Consider the following 15,990-nt stretch of genomic DNA (forward strand, 5'->3'; position numbering starts at 1 on the left):
AATTAAAATTTTTAGGTGAATTAACAGGAATCCTCATTTTATCATAATACTTTTCACACTTTATGTTTAATTAAAGGGGTCATATCATTTCTCTTTGGAGTGTTACAAGCTCTTGGTGCACAAAGAAGATCTATAAATTTGCAAAAAATAAAGTCTCAAATCCAGAGATATTCTTTATCAAAGTTAAGGGGTCAACTACGCCCCCTCCTAAAATGGCTCATTCTAACACACTCCCACATGTCTACCTCACTATGTGGGAAGATTTGCATAACGATGCCCAAATGTTCACACAAAGAAAGAAGGCGTAACTTTGATTCTCGCTCTAGTATTTTTACTTTGTTTGGCCTTCCAAAAGAGGACACAATTAGAAATCAGTGGGTAAGTTGTATTTACACAGAACAGTTCAACCCAAATATTCAGTTTACAATTTTTTTAAGGACGAGGACTGTTTCCTGAGAGAGTAGCCTACAATGCCGGTGTCAGTTTCTATAAAGTGAGGCAATTCCAACTTTGCATGAACAATCTGGGGCGCTTTTGACTCACAGTAGGTAAGTTTTTTATATTTAAAGGATTTGCCACTGATGATTCAAACACAAGTTTTGAGCCGTGTAGGGAAGCGCTTGTTGTCGTTTCTCTGATCAAAGATGCAGACATGGTTTTATGTTTGCGCAGCGCAATACGCAACACAAAAAACTGTATACAGTAGTCATTATAATCATATAATTACATCCCCACTGGATGCAGAAAATGCCTCGTTTGTAATGGGTTTTATTGGTTTTGTCTGGTCGTGCCATGAGACGGCATCACAGTATGGTAAGGGGTGTAACATTTCTATAACACACTTGAGGTATTTGGCTGATCACAACGCACTAGATAGCTGGCCAATCAGAGCACACCTTGCTTTTTCCGAATGATGAGCTTTGTAAAAATCGACACGTTTCAGAAAGGCGGGGCACAGAGGAGAAACAATAATGTACAGTATGTGGAAAATAATGTTTTTTTTAACCTTAAGCCGCATAAAACCAATGCATTACACCAAATACACAAAATAATGTTCTTTTTAGCAACGTCATATGACCCTTTTAACAGAAGAAACATACAGGAAATGCTGTGGTTTGCTGTGTTAAGGGAGGCTTGCCCTTTTACACTGAGTAGTTAGAAAGTCAGTGACACATTTTCATTGTTCCACAATGACAGGCTTCACTGCGATTCTTTTTGCTACAGCTGTGACTACACTGCACATCACAGGTAGCTTCTTTCATTAGTAATTCTTAATCCTCAAAACATCACACTTGTGCCATTATAGGGACTATTATTTGAGTTTATAGTTATCTCTGTCTTGTTTATTCAATAGTTGTGGCTGGAGATGACATAATCAATGGGAAAAAAGCTTTAAAAAATTCCTTGCAATACATGGTCTCAGTGCAGAAAAATAAAAAACATCTATGTGGAGGATTTCTGATACATCCTCAATATGTGCTCACAGCTGCACACTGTGCAAGGTAAGTTATTCATTTTGGAGCCATGTTTATCACTAAATTAAATATCTATGCTCTTGAAAAAAAAGAAAAAACTTTGAAATGAGTAAATTCTGATTGGCGATTGAACAATTCATTAGAATGTTAGTTTGACTCCCTCCGATTTATTGTATTCCAGTGAAGAGATGACAGTCGTTGTTGGCGACCATAATATTTCTCCAAGCAAAAATCTAAAAAGATTTGATGTTGTTCGCCAATTTATACCAAAAACATTTAAAAACTTTAAGATGGGAGATGACATCATGCTTCTTAAGGTAAAGAAACGCGTATTGAGTTGTAATGAAATTTTCACAAGATGACATGCACATTTAATAACGAAGTATTTGCATTTTCAGATTTCCAGGAAAGTAGTTTTGGGAGGAAAGCTGAAGACGGGGAAAATCCCACATCAACATTACAGTGTTAAAAGCAATACCCAGTGCTTGGTTGCTGGATGGGGTTCCACTAAACAGCGTGAATTTGTTAATGACCTTTTGGCCTTGAATGTAACAACTGTTGACATCCGGGACTGCAAGGAAGCATGGAAGAAATACAAAGAAAACATCACACAACTTCCACCAAACGTCATCTGTGCTGGAGGATATAAACAGAACAGTGGAGTGTGCTTGGTAAGAATATACAAGAGAGACAGGCAGGTTGTCACAATGGCTTAAGTGTATAAACTATAAGGTTTTGAGACAATTAAGAATAATAAAAAGTGTGACAACTAGCCACAGCCTCATCTTCATATACACATAAATGTATAGTAGTATTTTTTTTTTTGTTTTGGACTAGGGATGGTTCAATGCTCTTCTATTAAACATCTTCTTCACATATTTTCTTGTAGGGTGATTCTGGAGGCCCGTTGGTGTGTAATTCAGTGGCAGTGGGCATTGTTTCCTTCAACATAAAGAAGTGTAAATATCCTGATGTACCGAATATCTACACTGAAGTTTGGAAACATGCACGTTGGATCAAAGCAATGATGAAGAAAAAAGAAACTTAAGATTTCTGTGTCCACAGCACTTGCAACTTATGCTTAATCATACAATACTGACCAAATAAAATAGTTTTGCTGATGGCTTGTCTCTGTATTTCCACAATTACCACCTCTATGCATGCAGATTGTTGTTTATGAGAAAAATTTCCATGCTTTCGTGTACATAATGGGTTACATTAAAAACACATTTATACATGGACCTAGTAAATCAGGGATGGATACATCAGATGCCTGTGACTGAATTTTGGTTTGATACACACATTTGAAATGACATTTTCCATCAGAAGGGTACAAAATGAGTACATTTTCTTCCAGCAAAAGGTGGGTAAAAGCAGGAGTTTAACATTAAATATGGGTTGATTGTGCATTATTTATTTTTATTATTTTTTTGATGATACTAAAATTTTAAACTCACATTTTTGTGTTTTTATTTTCTAAGAATAAAAAAATACATAAATGGGCCATTCTACAGAATTGGTTCAAAGTCAGAGTTGGAAACGTCTTGCCCACCTCCCAATTGAAAACACCCAAATAAATTATGATTTTATATATATTAAGCTTATTTAGATTTTAAATATGATTGTGGGTTTCAGTAGATAATAGAGGGATCTTATCAAATGCTTTCTAAATGTGTTTTTTGGTCATGGGACAACAGTTTGGACCAATTCTGTAGAATGGCCCATACAACAACAGGGTCATGGTAAGAGCCTGAGTGTTGCAACTGAAAACTTCAAAGAAGGTCAAGACCACAAAGTGGCAGACCAAAAGTTACCATATAAAGCAGTGATAAAGACATAGGTGTTTAAAAGCAATGTTTCATTCTAGGTGATATTTAGTAAACATATCCTATAGTTTACCAAAAAAAAAAAAAAAAAAAATTATTTGCCAAATCTGGGACTCCCTATTTATGATGTGTGCTGCATCTATCTGTGAAAAAAAAATCTAGAAAGATTCTACTATACAACTGAAAATAAGCCATTACAAAAAACATGTTTGATCAAACCAAGAGAGGAATCAAATAATTCCATCATGAATAGTCGAGAGCAATGCAGCCAAAGAAATGAATCTTCACCAGAAATACATCAGTTTTACCAAGATATGGTGGAGAAGATCTTGTATTCAAGAAAAGTGAGATGTATTTGCAGCAAAATTGCAAATTCTGCATTTTGCATCATCATTGACTTTCAGGATGTGTCTTGTGGTAGAGACCTCCGTGGTGGTCTTACCAGCAGCATCTCATCAAAATGAAAGCAGCATACAGCCTGTTGCTTTCAGTAGCTTTGATGAGCTTGCGTTTCACTTGTAAGCAAACTAATGCTTTACTGATTACAAAACTGAAATGTTTTCTGTTAGCTCAAACATGAATATTTGCTTGATTAGGAACATTTGGAGCTGATATCATCATGGCAAAAAAGGCCAAAAAGAACATGGCATCAGTGCAGACTGATGGAAAACACAGATGAGGAGGATTCCTGATCCACCGGAGCTACGTGCTCACGGCCACACACTGCGATAAAAGGAAAGCCTTTAGTTAACCTGGAATATGTTTGGTGTTCAACGAAATGGTTGAAAATAGGCAATTATTAAATATGCTATGAGTAAAGTGGTAACATGACTGTGACCATCAACTCCTCCATCTGCCAGACCATGTGGAAAAAAGTGGGAGTAATACTCCCCAACAATGTCCTGTGTACTGGGGGTTTCGAGACCAAAAGTGGTGCTTGCCAGGTAAGTCTTAATCAATATTTTGAAGACTATTCATAATTCCTTTGAGCTCAATAAAAATGAGTCCGTTAATTGATCTCAAACGCATTGTTATTTCAGGGTTATTCGGGTGGACAGCTGGTGTGCAGTGGGACAGCAGTGGGGATTGTCTCTTTCAACCTGTCACAAAACTGTGACTACCCAAATATTCCCAATGTTAACACTGAAATTTCTAAATACAAAGAGTGGATCAAGAAAATGATCAGCTGCTACGGACAACAAAAACTCAATAAACAATGACTTTGCATTTTTCCTTTCTAAAGCTCCACTTCAAAAAGAGCGAAACTAGTTAGGGGGGCTGTTTGATTCTCAACCACTGCTAAAGTTCACCACTTCCTAAGTTACACAACTGTCTAGTTCACCAGAAATAGATGCAAAACTGCAAAAATAAAACGGAGCAATTCCGATAGGGTCCTCGCACTGCAGTGCTCGGGCCCTAATAAAACGTTTGAAAAGACACTTGCATGCCTTCAAAAAATAATAAATCCTGGAGACACAAGCAATTGATTTGTCAAGGTGAATAAAAATCTTTATAGCAAAGAACTCCATTCATTGAAGGACATTAAGTCTCAGTTTTATTTAAAGATTTTTATTAGTCACAAAAATGTTGTTGCATGAAGCAAACAAGGTTGAAGAAAATTTTAAGAAGAGAGAGAAGGAATTGCTCCAGAAAGAACATTTGCCATCACATGAGTCACTCAACAACAGAAGTTCTCATTAGGGGGGATGCTTTTCTATTGTGATCGTTGGTGATCTTTTATGTCCTATAAACATGTCATGTTTATTTCTGTATGTAAATACATCCGCGCAGCTCTCTCGGAGTTGAAAACGGACATGCAAAGTTTATTTTGGGCTGCGTTTAACTCGACATACAAGAAAATGTGTCAAAATGCCCGACTTGGCTAATATTCTAGTCAACACAAGTAGGTTACATCTTGGTGAATGTAAATAGCTGGGAGAAACTAAGCTGTGTGTCAGTATATAATTATAGGTGTGTGCATTAGTTCCGAAAGTGATACTAGCCTAATAAACCTGCTGTTGTCCCGATAATGTAAAAAAAAAGAAAAATCACTCATTGTGATTTAGAAGCTTTTATAGAAATTATTGTAGTCCTTAATAAGCTTGACGACACTTTACTTTTATTAGTTGTGCTAGTAGACTACTGTTTGTACTTCTCTCAGTAACTTGCAAAACTCTCTTTAAAATCAGCATTGAAAACAATCGTGATAAGATCGTAGATTAAGATATGAGATTTTCGTCTTATCGCCCACACCTGGTTCTTGTCATTCGCTGCATTTCCTCAGTTTACCGGACGTAGGCCACAATGCACTAAACCCACAAACCCCTAATGTTTCCACCCACATACACGTTCTTTAATCAACGTGCTCTGGTAAGAACGACGCATACAGAAACTTTCAAAATGAGTCAAGAGGTGCAGAAAAGAGCTGGGGTCCTTCTCAACATGAATGCAGCATTACTGTGTGGTAAAGCTGAGAGGTGTTACTAAGTAATGCTGTCACATGGTTAGAACTTCTATAGAGTCCAAGCTAAACTTCAATGGACTTGTAAGCAACCAGCTATTACAAAATTAGTAATTGTAAGCAAACGGAGTCATGCAGAATAACTACATCCCACAAAATATTTGACATTGTTTATTTTACATTAAACAGAGCAACATGGAATTATAAACTCTCCAAAACTCAGTTGCAGTCCTTTAGTGCCTATACAAACGGGTGCATTTCAGATGATTCAAGGGGAAAATCACCTTGAATCATCTAAACCAGAACAGAACACTCCCAGGAAGAGATTTCTTAAATAAATAAGAGACTTGAATAACAATACACATATAGATAACACTTATATTATGATCTTCAAATTATTTTTGACTCCTCTCAAAGCTTTACAACTGTTACCAAAGGGGAAAAAAACTGAATAAACAATACCATTATTATATTCATATTTTTTAATCATTCTACTTTTTGTTCCTCAAAACGGAATTTAGTCTGTGACATATATGCACATATTCTTGAAGTGAGTAAGTCTCATCCACTGAAATGTTTCAAATAGCAACTTTTACTCGTTTTAAAGTTGTAAATGCTCATTTTGTGAGGTCTTTAACGTACTGGAGGCCTTGTTTGGTGTAGTCACTAGCTGTGGACGGGGCGACTGATAGGGCATGGAAAGACTTCTGGACCCCTGAGTGAAAAAATTAAGTTATCATAAGGATACATTGGCAGCCTCTGAACTTGGTCAATACTAATTATATTACATCATAATCAATAATTATATACAGGCACTGGACTAAATATAAATCCATCAGTCATCACTCCCGAAATTAATTCAATGGGTCATCTTGTTAATGCTATAAATTAATTACAGCAATAAAAGAAAATGTCATCATGAACAAGAAAATGAACAACATCACATTAAACCACAGAAATTCCAAAATGATTTTTCCCTTACATTCAACTTCCAGAAGTGCATTCATCTTTGCCATGCTAGATTCTTTTAGTTGACTAGTGCTATATGTTATATTAACAAGAACATAAATGGCATTAATAAAGACACTTAAACTGACAAGCGATGCAATATCACATTTAGAATCAAATGCAATTTATCCACTGAACGTGATATAGTACAGCTTGTCAGTGATCCACGGCTCTGTGTATTAAATGTCGCTCCATCTAAAAGCCTGTGATGGAGATTTACTGGTACTATTAATCACAGAATCAGCTTTACTGAAGAGATGTGCATGACAATCACATGCGATTAATCGTGCAGCCCTTGTTTGTTGATCACAAAGTACAAATTAGAGGAGTAGAGCTTCCTTTCCACTGTCTCCAACAAACGACAAGCAACAGACCGGAAGTTATTCATTTCCAATGGAAAGTAGTGCGTGGATTTCCGATCATATGCATATGTGGAAATTTCGGATCTGATTTGAGCTTCGGATGCATTGAAAAATTTTAACTTCTGCGGCTAGACCATATGCGACCGCCCGACTGAATGTGATGTATTCTAATAAAAACAACTCAAACCTATCGGTGCGAGGTCAGAATTACCAATATTTTCTTCACTTCAACATTATTATTTTAACACTATTTCTGTGAAATGATGCTTTAGAATGATTATGGCAGAAAATAATTATTTTATAATTATTAAATCATTATTTACGTTGATTAGCCCATAAAACAGTACCGTATTTTCCGCACTATAAGGCACACCGGATTATAGAAACATATAATTTTAGATCTGTTTTCATATATAGGGCGCACTGGATTATAAAGCGCATAGAATAGAAGATACTGCAGTCAAACGTTTGACTGGGTTTGTTTTATGCAGCCACTAGATGGAGCTGTGATAAACGGAATGTCAACATTTTGACAGATTATAAGGCACACTGTCGTTTTTTGAGAAAATTAAAGGCTTTTAAGTGCACCTTATAGTGCGGAAAATATGGTACTGTTTTTATTTTGGGTGGTCATCTGATTTGTGACGATGCATTCATATATATCCAAACATTAATTAAAATTATACATTTTACCATAGTGAATATGCAGAAGTAACGGTTGCTGCATGACAGGTTTGAAAGTTCAGCGTGATTGCCACTAGAAATGCGACAATCGTGTCAGAATGTCATGTGCAGTGGAAAGGCAGCTTAAGACTAAGATGCAGAGTGTATTCAAATAGTGTATCCATTACTGTCTAGAGTGTGTGGAATGGTGCGCTGTGATTGGCTGTTACTGTTTACAGAGCGTGGAATGGTGCGTTGTGATTGGATGAGCGGATATATAGGATTCTTCAAAAAAGGGAGACTGGCACTATTCGCGGTTTGGAAAAAAAGGGAGAAAACATGACCTAATAACTCTGCATATATCGCATTTTGCATAAAATTAAAAAATAACTTTTCAATATCGACCAGAAACGATACTGATTTGGGCGGAAACCGGTTTGGTTTTGGAACCAAACTCTTCACACACACACACGCACACACACATATATATATATATTATGTTTACATTATGTGTGTGGTAAAAACTGATTATATACTAACTTTCTAACTAATCTTTCACCAAATACATTATTATTTACCTGAGTTCCATGCATCCAGTGGTGAGAACTCAATTTTGGGCGTGGCAGGAAGCTAAAATATTCCACAAAAACAAAAACAAAACTAAAACATTCAAATAAAGCGACTTAAAACAACACAGAATAATACCACACAGACAGCACCATAAGAAGTATCTGGTCAGTATTACACATCAGTTATAAAAATAGTCATATACTACCATTCTACAGTATGAGGTCAGTAAAAGTTTCTTTAATGTTTTAAAAGCTTATGCTCACCAAGGCTGCATTTATTTAAAAGCAAATAAAGTAAAACAAAATTATTGTTAAATATTATTACAATTTAAATGTTTTCTATTGGAATATATTCTAAAATGTAATTTATTCCTGCAATGCAAAGCTGCATTTTCAGTATCCGGTCTTCAATGTATTCTAGTGTATTCTTATACCTGCTGTCACAGCTTTGTAAATAAATATCAGGTAAGTTCACATTGATGACTTCAGTGCTTATATTATATCTTACTTTAAATCCCCTTACACCGCATCAAAAGTCAAAGGCTCTACTTTCGGTTTCATTAATAAACTCGGTTTCAGAACTTCTCATACCTGGAAGCCGAAATACTTCATCCACTCCTCCACAGCAGGTGGGAAGGCATCTTTAGCTCGTCCCAAGGCGACAGATCCCTCTTTACCATTTCCAAGAAGCCCTGAATCATAGGCAACATAAAGGGCGCCACCTGCAAGGGTAAGTTTTGTTGCAAACCTGAAGCAAACATCAACACAAATTCAGTCATTCGAAGTCAAAAACCACAGTGAGATAAACAGTAGAGATGTTTGCCATCTAACGTTACATTAGTTATTATGAAAAGAATAAAATATATATATATATATATATATATATATATATATATATATATATATATATATATATATTAAAGTATAGTAACGTTTTAGATTAACTGAAATTCAAAACAAAAAGCCAATATTTCATGTCATATTGCTTTCACTGCATATCTTCTTGCTAATTAATAGCAGAGTAACTCTTCTTAACCTATTTAAACACATTCTTATTTAATTTATAACTAATACATATATTTAAAACTATATAAAATATAATAATGCACAAAATATATCAATCAGCATAACTCTCAAGCCCAAACTGACACTTGTATGCTAACTGCTAATTAGCTGCATATACAACAACGCAATAATACTAACTTGACTACAGGCAAAATTTTGGCAGCCATGGTCCTAAAAGTTAAGCTATGCTAAATAGCACAAAACGGTGAACTAAAACCCTGCTTTACAGGATATGTTGCTTTATCTTGACAGCGAACTTCACTGACAAGTGCATTTGCTTCAGCACTATGCTCCAGCAGCACGAACTGCTGTGCTAGCATTGAAGTTCGTTTTGAATGCAGACTTTCACTATCCGCACGTTCGACAAAATAAGCGTCGCGTAAATAATAATAAAAAAAAGATAAATGCGATATAAGTAAGTTAATTTGAAAAAAAAAAATAAGTACATAAACGATTTTAAAGCAGACCAGTTACTTTAATAGACTTGTGGTGTTATTTATTTGATGAATGTGCCGCCACAACAACTCGCTGAACTTAATGTCAGCTGATTTGTTTCAGTATTATTATTAATTGTTTATCATTCAAATATTAATTAAATGTGATATTGGGATTAAAAGTTAACAGGATAACATTACTTCAATTAACTTCAACGCCAAAAAAAAATTGCATACTCGTTAGTTTAACCATGTAGTATAGCCTAACCTGACTTTTGGGTTTTATTTCCGTCATTTTGTTCTGCATTTTAGAAACACACACGCACACAAATTAAAACATACGCTGGATTAAAAATAAACATTTAAATAATAACTATAACGGTTGTTAATATCCCGGTTATAAAACATACAGTGTGCATTTATTGCTCACAAGATTATTTGCACCACATAAATCGTATTGAACTATGTTACGACTCCGCCTTTTATGCTTTTGACACACATATGATCCGGCTCTGCTGGTTCGGTTATAGCACTGATTTTCGACAGTTGATCGGTTCAGCTGCATACTTCTGTTCATTTTAATCTTCCACAGCTCTCCTCAAATGAATCTTTATGCCAAGTTGTTGCTGGGCAGCATATGCGTTGCTTTCATTGCGCTTCGATGGAGTGCTCCGTCATTTAATAAGGGTGAGCTGAATTACCTTTCTGTTCGTCTACGTGTAATAAAATGTATTAATCGTATAACCTGTCATACCATATAAGTCATGTGCAAAACCCGTGATTAGTCAAACCAGGATTTAGGAAGAATAGTTGTTCTCTTCCTTTCTTCTGGCAAGATTTGTGGTTGACCTAATACTCTTAAGGCTGTACTCTATTGTGTAATCATTTTGAAATGGGACATTATTCCCTCTTTAAATTATTTTAATATATTCAGCAAAACCCAGGTATCATACGGTTTTATTCCACAAAATAATAAATATTTTATTTATTTTTCCCAGAAATTATCAAATATAGCCTGCATTCAAATTCAGCATAAACACTGTGTAGGAAAATACAATACAAACCAATATTAACTAGCAATAAAGTACATAACTAAGTACTAACAAGTCATGCCATTTATTGTTATCTTTTTGTGTCACTTTGAGATATTATAATCAGCTGTGTTGTGCAAGGCAAGATAACAATTGTGTGAATAAATAGATATGCATTATGCCATTTTGCTAGCTAGCTATTGTTTTTAATGTTGTGTGTTGCACCATCATAGTGAATAGACGAGTGTGTTTAAGAAAGAAACATGACCTGGTCTCTGTTAAACTGGGAATTCGTAACAGTTTTAATATAGAATTGATAATCTCCCATTTAGATAACTGAAAACTGATTTTCTGCTTTGAGTATGAGATAATAATTGATGTCCAACATTTGATGGTCATCAACAAGAACTTGCATGATGATTATGAAAGTGTCCCACAGATCATCACATATTTTCTCATGTGTAAATATTGAGGGATTTTGCCACAAACCCTACCAAGAATCAGTCATGGCTTTAATTTACATGGCCACAATGACATGTATACAGTAAAGGATGTGTGACACTGACGAGCAAAGGAACATCTCTCTCCTGCAGCAGTTGTACTGCCTTATTTTGCCCTCAGACTAATCAGTTTTACCACAGAGCGTTTGTTGGAGTACAGAGAGGCTATTGGAGAAGTTTAATGTAACTTGCTACCCTCAATCGACGTGACTAATGGGAAAAGGCCATACATAAAATCTTTTAACAAACTGATAAACCTAGAAAGCTGGATTTGTCATTTGACCTTTATTGACATTAAATACACCATTATGGCATTATGAGGCGTTTCTATGCAATGACTGTTATTTTTCTATTTATACTCTCGCCTAACCATGCCATCAGATTGGCGGTTGGAGTTCTCGACTCCATAGCAGATTTCATCGGCCAAGAAATCAACCAAAAGGCCATCTAAGCGACAATTTAAAGCTATGTTGGTTATGTTTTGCATCCTGTTTAGTGGCATGAAAACAGCATCAGTTCTATTGACTTTTAATGCATTGGTCGTGTTAAGGGCTGTTTCTATTTTATTTCTATTGTTTTTCTACATGAACGTGCTAGACAGACATGTTTGAAAAACACTCCTTGTGAATGGCTCCATTGTCAACATCATATGAACTATGTCTTTTTCAGAGTCCTTGAAAGGTGCCAGGGTGCTGGTGACTGGTGCCAGTACTGGCATCGGCGAGCAGTTGGCGTACCACTATGCCCGTTTAGGAGCCCAACTCGTTATCACGGCGAGGAGAGAAAATGTCCTAAAACAAGTCAGTTGGGTTTTCATCTTTCATTCATCATTTACACGATTCACGGAAATTTCTGATCGCTTCGTTCATCTCAACTCAGGTTGTGAGTAAGTGCTTGGAAATGGGGGCTCAACGGGCCTTGTTCATCCCTGCGGACATGGCGAGCGCCTCCGATGCTGAAAGCGTGGTGCAGTACGCCATCGAACAGCTTGGGGGTCTGGATTACTTGGTTCTGAACCACATCGGGCCCAGTCCGTACAGAATGTGGGATGGAGACGTGGAGCACACACGATGGCTGCTAGAGGTGTAGAATCACAATGAAAACAATTTGTATCGACAACAGTGACTTTGTTAGTTCCCCCAAAAATGAATGTGTACCAAAAAGGACATACTGTAAAAGCAATGTAGTTCTCAAATCTCAATCACACTTCATTATTTTAATATTTGGGTTACATTTGATGCCATACAACTAAAACATGTGATTGATTTGTCATTCAATTCTTATAGGTGAATTTTCTTAGTTATGCACAGATGACACAGAAAGCTTTGCCTACTCTTGAAAAGAGTAACGGATCAATAGTTGTTGTTTCTTCCCTGCTAGGTGATGAAAATATTACACTTTTCTCACAATTGTCACTGGTTTAACAAACAAAAAGATGTTTGGAATAACGCCCAACTCTTTTCCGCAGGAAAAATATGCGGCCCCTTTGCTTTGCCGTATGCCGCAACAAAGTTTGCACTCAACGGTTTCTTTGGAGGCCTGCAGCATGAGCTAGCTATGCAAAAAAGCAATGTGTCCATAACCATCTGCACACTCGGCCTGATCGACACAGATAGCGCCATGGAGAAAATCAAGTAAGAACATGCTAACATCAAGATCTTTGGTTATCTATGCTAATAAATGCAATGCAGCTTTACAGTTAATTAAAACTGGACTCAAATTCTTCTCATGAAAAACTTTTAGATGAGAATTAAAAAGTAATTTTTAGAAACTTGTGGGAGGGCTACATATATACATACCTCTAGTGTAGGACAAAACACCATTAAAAGGAATCAAACAACATAAAGCGCCAAAAATTATTAAACAAACTTCATGCACCCAGGCCAGTAGATGGCAGTATACTGTACAAAAATATAAAACAAAAAAATACAAAAGTGAAAAGGAACAAAAAAAGTTCAAATTTAACAGCGTTTAAAATGGTAGGGTTTCAATTTTGCCTAGTGGTGCTAGCTCAGTACTACTTACTAACAAACAAATTGGCAAACAGTCTAATTTGTGGTCATATTTAACACTTATGCAACTCAAACAGTATCAGACATTACCTTGAGTTGCTGATAAAAGGCTCATTCTTCATATTTCTTATGTGTTTAATGCAGAGGTTACATCAATATGACTGCCTACCCTGCACAAGAGGCCGCCTGGAACATTATCGAAGCTGGAGCGTCTCGACAATCTGAGACCTTTTACCCTTGGTACACCTTCTACGCCTGTCTCTTCAGAGACTGGTTCCCCTACTTTAGGGATCAAGCGATTCAAAACTCCTACACATATAATCCGCAAGTTGATAAGGACCCAGTTACTGGAAGCTGACAGATTCATCGAAATCTATGTGTGGAGCAGAGCATTAGCCATTAGCGCATGTGCTTTGACACACACCAAGCCAATGGTGCTCATGAGGGTGATCAGTTCTTCTCCCTGTTGTTAAAGATCAAAAATAAAGCTTTATGATGAAATAACATTTAACCTACTGAGAAATATTCCATGATTAAGGTGATTTGTAGTACATTACCAAGAACATATTGCTGCTGTAAAGCTTAAAAGAGTTTAAACATTGTGTATTTCGCCTGTTCACAAACTGTATGCACATTTTGGCAGAAGCTGTTTGTAAAGTTTGTTAAAACCCATATATTTTATGTAATCAGGACTTTAAACTATGTTTGTGTGTATACTAAACTACTTAATGTAAAGCACTCTGAACTTACCTCATATTTTCTTATCAGTTACACACATTATCCATGTGTCTGAGGCGAATATCTTGTATAGACTCGACAATAAAGACGTTCCAATAAAAGCTTGCCGCCTGAGTTTTACTGCTGACAAAATGTAACATTCACAGCGTACATTAGATAATGAGAAGTTTCAAAACATTTATGGTGTTTTAGACAAGGAATTGCGTCCATAAAGGCACACTCTATGAGTTTTAGTACCCGCAAATTATGCAAATGGGATAACGCGAACTCAAAATCTGCTTTGATTTACTTACTACTATCACACATTTAAATGTATAATTACAACACTGAGTTGCGTTAAACCTCAAAAAAAAATTGCTGCACCAGTGCATTTGGATGTTATAACACAATATGTCCGAAAGAGGGCAGCAGTCTCTTGACAATAGCGACCACGAACTCTTTTACTTGCACGTGTTCCCCTTTCATCGTCTCAAAAGTTCGTCCATGAGGTGGTTAGGTTGTACGACCGCCAAGATTAAGACTTTTCTCTTCTGAGTGAGTCCTTCATTAGAGAGATGCTCCACATTAATTCCCTGCAATTATCACGGGTGGGTCACAGTATATCAAAATTCACAGAAGAGCTAGATGATCTGAAATGAAGCCAGGCTGTATCAATTCTCATGTACTTGACTGGGTTTAAGAGGAGAAATCAAAGCCAGAACCTCCTTGTACTCAATGCGCACTGCCTTACACATTACACAAACACTTTCCCCTTCTCTCTCAGACACACACCCACACATGCCCACATACACTCTCATGATGGGGCCTCGGGGGGAAGGAACGGCCCGGCTGGCTGGGATAGCAGCCAGCAACACCTGCAACAGATTAGGACTCCTAATGCTGAGCAATAAATCCCCCACCCTCTCCAACATCACCATGAAGTGAACTATCTATCTATCTGTCTGTCTGTCTATCTGATTCATGAAACAATTGTTTGGATCTATTCAATAAACCGGATGATTCAGTTCACAAATAGTTTGAATTATTAATTTATTGATTTAACGTGCTGTCTGTCTAAATAGGCATTGATCCAGTCAGATTTGTTTCACTACAATATATTTCCATGCTATCCAAACATTTTAAAATCTTAAGAAGAAAAAAAAAGAAACACTTTAAATGCATCTAAGCAAAATCTTAAAATGTAACCTCCAAGATCCAGTTTTTAAAAAGCCCCCCAGTGTTCCCAATTAGCAGAATCTAGAAACAGAACCGCGGTTGTTCTGGACCCAGATTTCCTGTTCACTGCATGTGAGACAATACTAGTCAAGCAGTGAGACGCAGGAGGGGCTGTTTGCAGTTAGATGAAAAGGGTGTGTTAGCCCCCCCTCTAGCCTTATAACCTCTTTTTCTCCATGCTTTTCAAAAAGCACACAATGGTTGACACCTGTGTCCTTTCAGAGCGGCCACTGTTATTGTTTACACACTCAGCGGAGCAGAGGAAGAGGCCACAAGAGCTGTGAAGCGGGCCAAAGCAGCAACCCTTTACCTCCCTTCTTCTAATTAGGACTCTTCACTCAGACCCAAACACACACTTGGGGTCTGTGTGAGTTTCTGTGTGAGTATCTATCTATCTATCTATCTATCTATCTATCTATCTATCTATCTATCTATCTGTCTGTCTCTCTGTCTCTCTGTCTGTCAGATGTAGCAATGACTGATTTATAAATAATTGTTAATTGTATAATTTACAAAATCAGTCTAGAGTGCAGTGTTGCCAAGTCTGTGGTTTTCCAGCGGGATTGGGTTACTTTAACATGGTGAGCGGGATTTTACCAAGTACAACATGTTTCCAGTCAACCAATCAGAA

General features: G+C 36.7%; 3 protein-coding genes across 4 annotated transcripts; 2 read left to right on the plus strand and 1 right to left on the minus strand.

The window, feature by feature from the left end:
• Nucleotides 1-1,181: 1,181 nt before the first annotated feature.
• Nucleotides 1,182-2,569, plus strand: LOC113072747 (granzyme K-like). Its single transcript, XM_026245711.1, has 5 exons — nucleotides 1,182-1,248; nucleotides 1,355-1,502; nucleotides 1,657-1,792; nucleotides 1,874-2,146; nucleotides 2,365-2,569. The coding sequence occupies exons 1-5, from the start codon at nucleotides 1,191-1,193 to the stop codon at nucleotides 2,521-2,523; spliced, it is 774 nt and encodes a 257-aa protein (XP_026101496.1). The 5' UTR covers nucleotides 1,182-1,190; the 3' UTR covers nucleotides 2,524-2,569.
• Nucleotides 2,570-6,101: 3,532 nt separating this feature from the next.
• LOC113072749 (MICOS complex subunit MIC13-like) lies at nucleotides 6,102-9,746 on the minus strand. 2 transcript variants are annotated; one of them, XM_026245713.1, is made up of 4 exons: nucleotides 9,568-9,746; nucleotides 8,956-9,112; nucleotides 8,374-8,425; nucleotides 6,102-6,477 (listed from the first exon to the last, which is right to left on the minus strand). In XM_026245713.1, the coding sequence occupies exons 1-4, from the start codon at nucleotides 9,594-9,596 to the stop codon at nucleotides 6,380-6,382; spliced, it is 336 nt and encodes a 111-aa protein (XP_026101498.1). In that variant the 5' UTR covers nucleotides 9,597-9,746; the 3' UTR covers nucleotides 6,102-6,379. The 2 variants fall into 2 exon arrangements, with proteins under 2 accessions (XP_026101498.1, XP_026101497.1); XM_026245712.1 differs by having other exon boundaries at nucleotides 9,657-9,740.
• Nucleotides 9,747-10,154: 408 nt separating this feature from the next.
• LOC113072750 (hydroxysteroid 11-beta-dehydrogenase 1-like protein) lies at nucleotides 10,155-14,240 on the plus strand. The gene is made up of 6 exons (XM_026245714.1): nucleotides 10,155-10,550; nucleotides 12,064-12,194; nucleotides 12,274-12,477; nucleotides 12,681-12,774; nucleotides 12,863-13,028; nucleotides 13,551-14,240. The coding sequence occupies exons 1-6, from the start codon at nucleotides 10,466-10,468 to the stop codon at nucleotides 13,762-13,764; spliced, it is 894 nt and encodes a 297-aa protein (XP_026101499.1). The 5' UTR covers nucleotides 10,155-10,465; the 3' UTR covers nucleotides 13,765-14,240.
• The last annotated feature ends 1,750 nt before the right edge of the window (nucleotides 14,241-15,990 follow it).

Source organism: Carassius auratus, unplaced genomic scaffold (assembly GCF_003368295.1).
Source record: "Carassius auratus strain Wakin unplaced genomic scaffold, ASM336829v1 scaf_tig00010086, whole genome shotgun sequence".
Classification (NCBI taxonomy): Eukaryota; Metazoa; Chordata; class Actinopteri; order Cypriniformes; family Cyprinidae; genus Carassius; species Carassius auratus.

Excerpts from the sequence above, each read along its gene's own strand:
- LOC113072747 (XM_026245711.1), top strand. The coding sequence starts at position 1,191 with ATGACAGGCTTCACTGCGATTCTTTTTGCTACAGCTGTGACTACACTG. Across the intron at positions 1,503-1,656 it reads ACAGCTGCACACTGTGCAAG|TGAAGAGATGACAGTCGTTG; the intron begins GTAAGTTATTCA and ends ATTGTATTCCAG. Across the intron at positions 1,793-1,873 it reads ATGACATCATGCTTCTTAAG|ATTTCCAGGAAAGTAGTTTT; the intron begins GTAAAGAAACGC and ends TTGCATTTTCAG.
- LOC113072750 (XM_026245714.1), top strand. The coding sequence starts at position 10,466 with ATGAATCTTTATGCCAAGTTGTTGCTGGGCAGCATATGCGTTGCTTTC. Across the intron at positions 12,775-12,862 it reads TGTTGTTTCTTCCCTGCTAG|GAAAAATATGCGGCCCCTTT; the intron begins GTGATGAAAATA and ends TCTTTTCCGCAG. Across the intron at positions 13,029-13,550 it reads AGCGCCATGGAGAAAATCAA|AGGTTACATCAATATGACTG; the intron begins GTAAGAACATGC and ends TGTTTAATGCAG.
- LOC113072749 (XM_026245712.1), bottom strand. The coding sequence starts at position 9,703 with ATGCACTTGTCAGTGAAGTTCGCTGTCAAGATAAAGCAACATATCCT. Across the intron at positions 9,113-9,656 it reads AAGATAAAGCAACATATCCT|GTTTGCAACAAAACTTACCC; the intron begins GTAAAGCAGGGT and ends TGTTTGCTTCAG. Across the intron at positions 8,426-8,955 it reads TGAAGTATTTCGGCTTCCAG|CTTCCTGCCACGCCCAAAAT; the intron begins GTATGAGAAGTT and ends GGAATATTTTAG.